The sequence below is a fragment of the Phragmites australis genome, chromosome 23, assembly GCF_958298935.1.
Source record: "Phragmites australis chromosome 23, lpPhrAust1.1, whole genome shotgun sequence".
In the NCBI taxonomy this organism is placed as follows: Eukaryota; Viridiplantae; Streptophyta; class Magnoliopsida; order Poales; family Poaceae; genus Phragmites; species Phragmites australis.
The window spans coordinates 17,286,971-17,296,907 of NC_084943.1; the positions used below are offsets into that span (position 1 = coordinate 17,286,971).

The 9,937-nt window shown below is 42.2% G+C and overlaps 1 protein-coding gene and 1 pseudogene across 1 annotated transcript; both read left to right on the top strand.

Moving 5' to 3' along the window:
* The first annotated feature begins 819 nt into the window (after positions 1-819).
* On the top strand, positions 820-932 carry LOC133906845 (U5 spliceosomal RNA; annotated as a pseudogene).
* Positions 933-6,267: 5,335 nt separating this feature from the next.
* Positions 6,268-9,937, top strand: LOC133906227 (uncharacterized). The gene is made up of 8 exons (XM_062348060.1): positions 6,268-6,715; positions 6,807-6,912; positions 7,532-7,624; positions 7,715-7,910; positions 8,063-8,241; positions 8,794-9,047; positions 9,271-9,455; positions 9,542-9,937. Exons 1-8 carry the CDS (start codon positions 6,406-6,408, stop codon positions 9,710-9,712), a joined length of 1,494 nt encoding a protein of 497 aa, XP_062204044.1. The 5' UTR covers positions 6,268-6,405; the 3' UTR covers positions 9,713-9,937.

A 9,937-nucleotide genomic window follows, 5' to 3' on the forward strand; every position in this document is an offset into this window, starting at 1 on the left:
AACGTACCGATCTTTTTCGACTTTTCTTGTGTCCTACAACGTTTGCTGGATATTTGTTTTGTACGGACTCGGAAGTCGAAACTGCTGATTAAAACTGTCAAGCTGTACGCTTATTCTCTCGTATATTTGATGTAACATACCAATGCGGTTCATAAATCGTATATTTGTCATCATGAGGCCATCTCTAACGAAACTGCAAAATCTAGAAATCTAGCGCTACAGTAATATACTCTGTAGCACATGTTTTTATCTCCAACAGAAACGGCATCGGTCTCAATAGGGATATTACTGGACCAGCACAGGGAAACGAGAGAAACAAATATGTAGACTACTGTAATGATCCTCAACACTGTTCCCTGAGTATGCCTGTGAGCTAAGGGGAGGAGGAGAGTAAACGAAGGTAGGAAATAAGGTAGCTGTTGGAGATGAAAAAAATAAGTAATAAATAGTGTTAGAGAATACTGTAATAGTATTATAAAAGCTAAATTTTTAAGTATCTGTTGAGACCATCTGATTGGTTGATCCATGGTCTGCGTCATGGTTTCTTTTGTTTGTTTCTGCATGTCGGAACTTGAGCCGTAGGGCAGCATTGGCCACACGTACTGATGATACACCGAGCTTTATCGGGCTACAAGGCCGCCCCAACACCGCCACCACGAATCCAGGAGTACCGTGCTTTGTGGCCCACGCAGGAGGGTGTATGCAAAGCAGCACAACCCCCCCGGCAAAGGAAGTTAGTCCCACACTGCTCAGCTTCAAGGAGATCACCCAGCAATCGCACGTCTTATAAGCCGGCAGATGCAGACTTCAAACTCAAGCAGCTGCGTGGTGAGCACAAAGCGAACTATTCTTTCGCCTTTTACTAAAGAATACCGTGTGCGCGCTACACTAAGCAGCATACTGTAGTTTTTGGAGGGTGCTTTCTCGCAGAAAAAGCGCCCAACAAGTCGAAATGTTCAAAAATTTTGATCGTTCAACTCTTCTACTTTGAGGAATTGCCTGGTGAAACAATTTAGAATGTCTTCAGTGTCTGCTCTTGTCCCAATTCTCACCAAGGAAACCCCTAACAGTGTTCAAATTTTAATTTTCAGGTCCTTACCTTGTCTCTTTTGCGTGGCGTTACTTTTGGGAAGAGCGCTGTTGGTATGTAGGGGGAAAAGGAAAAAAGTTGTAGATAAGGATGTCTGTTTGGAGAATAGATTTCTTCAAGACGTTGTCCAAGCACTTGAGCCCGGCGTGCCCCAGCTCGTAAAAGGAGTGACGGTCAGGAAGTGCGGGTAACCTGGGTTTTTCTAGCTTAATTGCAATACCAAGCTCCACCTTTCAAAGGAAAGCATACAGGAATCAGAAAAGCTTTCTCGAGCATTTACTGTAGCTTAAGAATTACAGTGTGACCAGTGAAGCATGCAGATTATAGTTTCACAGTTGATAGCTTAGCTAGTTTGTTCGATAGCATATCAAGGTACAACTAAATCCCTTTTTTTTAAACCTGACTCTAATTTAACATTTCGCCAGGTTCCCAGAATTTTTCAACCCATTGTAAAGTGAGAAACTTGAGAAGAATATAGAGAGAGAGCAGAATCTCTAAGGAGTTCAATCTGTTTCCCAAGCAATTCACAGATATCTTTAAATGATTTAGCCTCCTACGGCACTGGCAGCACCGGTATGAATATTTCTTGATTGATCTCGCATTTTCACTTCTTAATAAAAGTCATAATCATTGTCCACCTTTCAAAGGGAAGGATACAGGAATTAGAAAAGCTTTCTTCAGCATCTACTGCTAGCTTCAGAATTACAGTATGACCAGTGAAGCATGCAGAATATGGTTTCACAGCTGATAGCTTAAATATGGATGGCAAATAGCAAGTTGATGCAGAGGGATACATCTGTCATAGATTTACCCCTGCTAGCTGCAAGATTTGACTGTGAATACCAGGAAAAGATACCTGAAGAGGAATCTTATCCAAATACTGCCGAAGATGGCAAGCAATCTGTAGAAATTTCACCAGAAGCTCAACAGTTTGCTGATGCTGTAACTTTCGTTAGAAAGAACCAGGCTATGCTCTGCCACTTTATTATGAAGCAATTCCAAAGGAAAGGGCATTGGTGTAGTTAAATTCTTCTCCAGAGCTTGTTGTTCTTGTTGCGCTCAGCAACTGATCTATTTTGTCCACCAGAGAATGTAATTGATATAATTTTGAAGTCTGCCAAAAACCTCAAAGAACAGTTTGCATGTCTTTACAGTTGTGTTAATGCAGGGGATAAGAAATTGGATAGGGTAAAACTACATGGTCTAAGAAGACGTTGGACCCTTCTCCAGAAGCTGGTTCTGACTTCATCTGGAAGTGATAATGCTAGAGAACTTGTCAGCGTTAAAAAAGATGGTTTCCATTCTAGAAGCTTAGTCCCTCCATCAACATGGATACGTAAGATATCGGATTTCTCCAGGCTTTCTAGCCCACTCCCTCGATTTCTTGGATGGATGGCAGTGTCTCGTTATGCCAAGGCGACGCACCCTTTCAACGTTTGGCAATGGTGACCAGAAGATTGCAGCATCCAGCATCCACCGATTGTATGTTCCTCTTTAAGTTATAGCCGCATCTTGATATAATCATTGTCGACTTTCTGGATAAGGATGCGTTAGCAGAGGCTTGTTTGACACAGTGCAGTTTGTTCTAAAATATTGTTAAACTTTACAATGGTTTTAGTATGCAAACTTATATTAGATAGTAGTAGTCAAGCTCTTACTTAGTTCATCGTTCAAAAAATGTATTTGTTTCTTCAGCTAATACTGTTGTTCCTGCTGACTGAATGAGTGATTGAACAATTTATATAACAGATGTTTAAAGAGGTAGGCCATATATGAGGCAATGAATCGCTATGGGACAGACAGACCTAACCTTTAGTTTAATTGGGAGTTAAAAGATGTGAGGACTTCTATGCTTTGTAGTGTGTTGTTACTACTATATATTCTATAAGAAGCTGATTATGTAGATCCTTTACCGCTTTTGCCATGCATCATATATGTTGAACATAGGCTAAGTACTTTCTTGGTTTATTAAGTACATAGGTCTCTTATTTACGGATTTCCTTTATAATTTTTCGATTTCCTTATGTAAATAGGGGATATGTATGTACCTGTGCTTTGGTCTTATGATCTGAGCTAACTAGCTGTTTTAAAGTATGGTGTTATCCATTTTCTCTATTGCTCTATAGTTGCTTGTACTGGGAGGCATATAGTATGTCAATGTTAGAAAATTTAAGAAATTTTCATGTGAAGTTGGCTATGTTCAAACCATCTTTTTATTCCCTTTTGTGTCAAAAGTTGTGATGTCAGATAATATGAACCCTTTCTTCAATTCATGTCGCATGCAGAAATCAATTTAGAGAAAACCAATTGATCCTATAGTCCACCAAATATACACTTCCTTTCTTCGGCAGATTCCAGAGTCAGCAGAACACACAAAGTGAACATGCTGGTTTTTGTTGGTTTTCTTATAAAATTAATAACTAATTCATCTGAGCTTCAAATTAAGTGAAATAAATTTTGTTAGTTTCCTTGTAATATGATCTACATGATAAAAGTATTTATACTTATGAAAAAGTTGTGTATTTTCTATGAGAAAATTTATTTGTTAAACTCACATTATTTTTGTTGTTTTTATACGCACAATTTAAGAGGTCTTTATCATTTAATAGATATATAGATCTGTATTTATATTTGATTCGTATTCAAATTATATTTGTTTCCGATACTATCCATATTCATTTTTGTATCTGGGATTTCTGTAATTGTTTCCGTTTCCAATTAAAAATAATTATGGATTAGCATCAGTAATAATTATGGATTATCATTGCCACCTCTGGAACCAGTAGTGATAGTAAGTATTAATGCCAGTTCAAGCCTTGAACTGACAGTGACAACATAACTATCACTGCATGTTCATACTTTGAACTAGTAGTAATAATCCATTCACATTGCATAGGGATCTATCTTAAGTTAAACTTGTGGAGAGTTGTTGGCAGAGTATTTTTACATATGTGAATAGATTATCACTGCCGATTCAAGGTATGAATCAGTAGTGATAGTTGTGACCCCATGTTAAAATATTCGTGGTAGAGTATTTTAAAACTAAATGGCGAAAACTACAGTGATAAATAGACACGGATGCTGCAAAATTGCTCAACTTGGGGACCTAGTCTCAAATCCCCATGCTTGAAGAGCTCCTAGTAGAGAAGTCTTGCACCATCCTTTTTACATCTTGAGCTATCCGAAGCTGTTGAACTCGAGTGACAATAAGAAATCTAAATAAATGGTGAAAACATAATCATCTTGAAGCGAATGTGCTTTCTGCCACTCTGAAGCGAATGTGCTTTCTGCCACTCATTTAGATCATATTATTTCCACAATCTTGAATACTCAACACTCTGAGGGGAGAGGGGGAGACAAGTCAGCGCGGCCGCGAGGATAGTAAAGGGCTCCGAGGGGAGATGTCGAGACAGAGAGACAGGGTGGCATAGCCGCTATTGGCGCAGTTGTGAGGTCGGCAACGAGATCCAATGGGAGATGGGGAGACGGGGCAGCGTGGCTGACGACGAGGAGATGGAGAAGACGGGCCCGAGGGGTAATGATGGTCGAAGTGGTGACGGTGACCATCGCACCACTTCGACCGTCACTACTCGTTCGGATCGATTTCTGGAGGGGGGTGAGATGGGAGCAGAGCGAAGGAGGGTCAAAATATTTATGGAAGGATTATCACTGCCGGCTCGTATTCCAAATGGTAGCGGTAATGATTATCATTGCCACTTCATAACGGGTCAATAATTAATCTATCAGTGAGCTTATGAATCGGCAATGATAATTTTTATCACTATCGGTTTGTAATACTAACCGGCAGTGATGTATCACTATCGATACGTAGCTAGAATCGGCAGTGACAGAGCTGTCAATGCTGGTTCTTAGCGGCTCAATGTTAGGTCTGCCAGTTCACCTTATAAACTGGTAGTGATACCTTATCACTACCGGTTATTACCGAACCGGTAGTGAAAAGAAGGCAGATTTGACCCTTAATGTAGTAGTGCTTGCATTAGACTTTTCGATAAGGAGAGGATGGAGCAATTTGAATTAGGTTTAAAACCAGGGTTCATATAGCCCCTAGGTGGCATCGATCACTCGTCGGAGAATTTTTGGTGTTTCCACTTATAGAGTCTCCTTCGACCATTCTAGCGCATTTAAATTGGGCTCCTAGTCAAGTTTGTATTGACCTATGAAACTCAACACCCCCTTAAAGGCAAGGCCCAATAACTAATCAATCTATCCAAGTACGTCAATTCCCAGATAGGTTGGGGCATCGTTTAGATTTGAAAAAAGTCCGATTTGCCTCCCTCGACTATCATGATAATATGATTTTCCTCTCTCAACCGTGATACCATTATTGGAACCTTCTCCATTAACAAAACCAGTTATCTTTCCTCTCGAAGTAGTTTGTACCCTGATTTTGTCCTAGTTATTTTTTCACCCAGCCTCACCCCTATGATATCGACGAAAGCAACAGCTACGAAGCCCCAACCACCAAGCAATCATACAACACACCCTACGCAGCCCCATGGCCCCACCGCCCCCATTGTCATCCTACGAGGCCTTGATGCCCTCGTCATCGTCCTCCTATGGAGCCTCGTCACCCTCTTCTATTCCCTACGACACCCCATTGCCCTTGTCAGCCCTGTATAGGGCAACGAGTGGGTACAAAGCTTGTTTGCGAAACGGGTGCTGTCAGTGTTTCTCTCAGCACATATCCCAATGTGGTGGTATACTTCCAAGCAACAGATCACAATGGGAGTGAGATGATTGACAATAAGGAGCTACAGTCGCGCTATCGATGCCGGATCTGACATCTCGTCACCTGCCCAGGCTCCATATGGTAAGAATCGAGAGAGAGACTTATGGCTTGGCTTCGGGGGAAAAAATCGAGTGAGGAGAAAGAAAGAGAGAGGGAATGGAAGAAGATGATGATAGAGGTCGAAATATGAACATGTGATCATTTTTGTTTTAATTTATTTACTGATTGTCACCTCATAGACTGATGTAACGCTAGCTAGAATAAAACCAATGTGAAAACCACTGGAGGACGAAAGTTGCCTGATTTTGTCACTTGAGAGAGGTTCGATAAACGGTATTGTAATCGAGGGAGGAAAATGAGATTTGAGTAAACAGACTTTTTCCTTTAGATTTTCCGTTGGAAACAAACAACCTCGCTTCCAACACGACCCGACCCAACCCGGGCCGGTCTGGAAATCCGTTGCACTTGGTGGGCTGCCGCCGAGATCCGAAGAAGCAGAGCCGCCTCGACGCTGCAGCCCGCAGGCGTGCGTGTCCCCTCCCTCTACCCTGCCTCCGTTCAACCCATGGCGCCGCCGTCGCCGCTCGCCGCCGTCGTCCGCCTCGCCGCGGCCTCCCGCGCGCTGGTCCTGGCCCTCTCCCTGCTCGCCCGCCTCCTCTTCCGCCCCTACGACACCTCCGCGTCGCTGCATCCGCCCTGCCTCTCCTCTTCCCCCTCCTTCCCGGATCCCACCACCGTCTCCGCCGCCGTCTCGTCGCTGGCCGTGTGGGACGGCGTCCATTTCGCTCGTGCCGCCGAGTGCGGCTACGAGTACGAGCAGTCCTTCGCTTTCCTCCCGCTCCTCCCCGCCTCCCTCGCGCTCCTCGCCCGATCCCGTAAGCCTTGCCGCACTTCCTCGTTATTGTTCGGATGTCAATGTGTGCCCATTTGATCTGATCTGGTTCTGGTGATCGCTCTCCCGTGCAGTGTTCGCTCCGCTGGTGCCGGTGCTGGGGTACAGGGCCGTGCTCGTGATCTCCGGCTATGTTCTCAACAACGTCGCCTTCGTCGCTGCCGCGGCCTACTTCTATAGGTGATTGACGTTTGATGTACTTTACTGTCTGTCTGTTCATATTCTCATAGATTTTGGGTGTTACACTTATGCGCCTATTTTTTTTTTTTTTTTTTGGTTCTGTTTGGTTCTAGGACCATTTGTAGTTTTGACCAAAAAAAAAATGCTTGAGAGATCTGGAAATTGGAATGCAGTACCATGCTGTGGTTGCATGCAACAATTATTGCTGTGATTTCCTGCGCTTTGTAGGAAGGAATTACGCCAATTCAGAGTTTTTGGACAATTCGAGAGTACAGGTTGTTTGGTTGCTTCGTGAAATAATCTGCTAATCTTTGATGTGTTTCGTGGATTGAGATGCTTGTGGACTGAATAGGACCCTTCTGTGGTGGTGATTGATTGGGTTTGTCTCACTATTTTACAATATATTTTGGTAGTTGTAATGCAAATTCTGTGCACGAGTTGTTTTTCCAGTGGAATCATTTGAAGTGTAGGAAAATTCATTTCTAGTTACTAAAGTTTGCATTTTTGCACTACTGTTGATGCTATCTGATCATAGGGTCATAAAGCTCGAACGCTAGCCTGACTCTTTCGGAGCATTTCGTTACATCACTAAAGCGACTACAAATTCTCGTTGGTGCAGATTGTCTGTGTTGATCTTGAAGGACCAAAAAACAGCTTACCGAGCATCTGTTCTTTTTTGCTTCAACCCTGCTTCTGTGTTCTACTCCTCACTGTAATATTCTTTCCCGTTGCACCACTACTAGAAAAGAAGATCATGTGTTTGGCATCTCTTAACAGCAACATAAATTGTTGTTTTTGGCAGGTATTCAGAAAGTCTTTATGCACTGTTTTCGCTTGGAGGACTGTTCAACCTGTTTACCGGTGCTAATACCATTGCAATGATAATGCTCGCTCTATCTGGTTCAGCTAGGTCAAATGGAGCACTTAATGCTGGTTATTTCTGTTTTCAGGCCTTGCTACAAGCATATGTTGCTGTTCTCCGAAAGAAAAGGCCCTTGGTAAGTTCTACTTTAGTTTTGTTATGAATAGAACTATTTTGCTTCAAGAGGCTAAATGACATCTTGTATTGCATTGAATTTTCTTTTGTTTACGTAAGATGCAATCAGCAAAAATATGATTATCTAATCAAGTTTCCTTTTATTTTGGCCAGTTGGCGGTGCAGGCCCTTATGACTGCAGCTTTGCGTTCCATTTTTATATTTCTACCATTCTTTGCTTTCCAAGCATATGGATATTTAAACATATGTGTACACGGGAGCTTGGATGAGCTGAGGCCATGGTGCAAAGCAAAAGTTCCCCTTTTGTATGGTTTCATTCAAAGCCACTACTGGTAATTGTTTCTATCTTAAAGTAGCTTCATAGTTTGCATTAGTTTTGGCATAATAATGGGTCAACGCTAGCATCTTCTTCCTCCTGATTGCTCACCTTTTGAACTCTACCATGGTAGCGTTCTACCTGGCATCACTGCATGATTATATGCTTACCCACAGCTGTGTGATATTTTGATTGAGGATTTGTCTTGTACAGCCATGAAAATTCCGTATCCATCTTTCGTGGAATTTGACTTGCCTGTTCATTCACCTGCTGTTTTATTGCACCAATTGTGGATGTTGTGTAGGTTAGTTTACTTGGTGGTATAGTCCCCTTGCTTGTGCTAAACCGCGTGATAGAACACGTGTGCTAGGATGAACATTCATACAAGGCAACTAGGGAAAATCCATCCTCATTTGTGTTTATTTGAATCTTATTGTAATATTGTGCTGTTGTTCACCATGTTTCAGGGATGTACAAGTTGTATGAGTTTTCTCTTATAAGACAACATATTTTTGCCTCTCTAATATACCTAACTGCTCTTTATAAGCTATTTTTGCTTTCTTTTTAGGGGAGTTGGTTTCTTGAGATACTTCCAAGTGAAGCAGCTACCGAACTTTCTTTTGGCTTCACCAGTACTGTCCCTTGCAGTTTATTCAATTGTTCATTACACAAAAATGCTTCATCAACTTTTCCAAACATCTAGCATACACAATCAGATTATCGCCCCTCTCGAGGAAAGGTCAGTTGAGTCATATAGAAGATCAGATGCTGCGACAGTGTTGAGGAGTGAACTGTCTGCTGGACTCGCTGACAAAACTCAAGGTACTTTTACAATCTCAGCAACCTACATTTTGCTTTCTCTTGAGAAATTATTGCCCATCAACACATTTTTTCCTCAACTCTCTTGATGTCAGGTCACTCTGGGCTGACCTACGAAAGATTTTTTTTAAGTGACAGATAAACATAATTTGTATATAATGATATTGGCTACTAAGAATAGTTAGGCATAGAGCCTTTATATGCTAACCCTACAATATTTGAACAGGAAACTGTGAGGTTAAACAGAGAAAATCAGTTGCCACCGAGCCAGCTTCTGCATCTTTAAATAACACCACGTCAGCTAGCCGAAATTGCAAAGAGAATCAGGATGAATGCTCCATATTACTTCTTCCATTCGTTCTGCATCTGGCCTTCATGATATTCACAGCTCTCTTTGTGATGCACGTCCAGGTATGCTTTTCCTCAGTAAAGCGAGCTCATCTGGATGCCCTACTGATTCCATTGGTTGAATACCAACTTATGTACCTCCGATGCAGGTGTCAACACGGTTTCTGTCCGCTAGTCCTCCGATATACTGGGCTGCTGCTCACATTTTGGCTACCCCAAGCTACCCCTCTAAAAGATGGAGCTACTTGATCTGTGTTTATTTCGTTGCTTACATTCTTCTTGGTAGTCTGCTCTTCTCCAACTTCTACCCTTTCACGTAAGAACTGCGGGGAAGATGGGTTGCAATATACAACAGTCCAGAACAGCAGCGTTGTAGTGGCTAGCTAGAGTGCTCACCTGTTTATCGCCAATTGGATGAACTGAACCCGTTACACCTGAAGATTTCCGTGGGCATGCACTGTCTCGATGCAGCTGATGTATTCTTGATTTTATTTGTTTGAACTAGCTCGAGCAGTTATCTGGAATGAAACTACAAAGGTTACCAA

What these genes read in the sequence shown, in the direction of transcription:
- LOC133906227 (XM_062348060.1), top strand. Translation starts at nt 6,406, where the DNA reads ATGGCGCCGCCGTCGCCGCTCGCCGCCGTCGTCCGCCTCGCCGCGGCC. An exon ending in GCCGCGGCCTACTTCTATAG is followed by an intron (nt 6,913 to 7,531) that starts GTGATTGACGTT and finishes TCGTTGGTGCAG; the next exon opens with ATTGTCTGTGTTGATCTTGA. An exon ending in TCTTTGTGATGCACGTCCAG is followed by an intron (nt 9,456 to 9,541) that starts GTATGCTTTTCC and finishes CCTCCGATGCAG; the next exon opens with GTGTCAACACGGTTTCTGTC.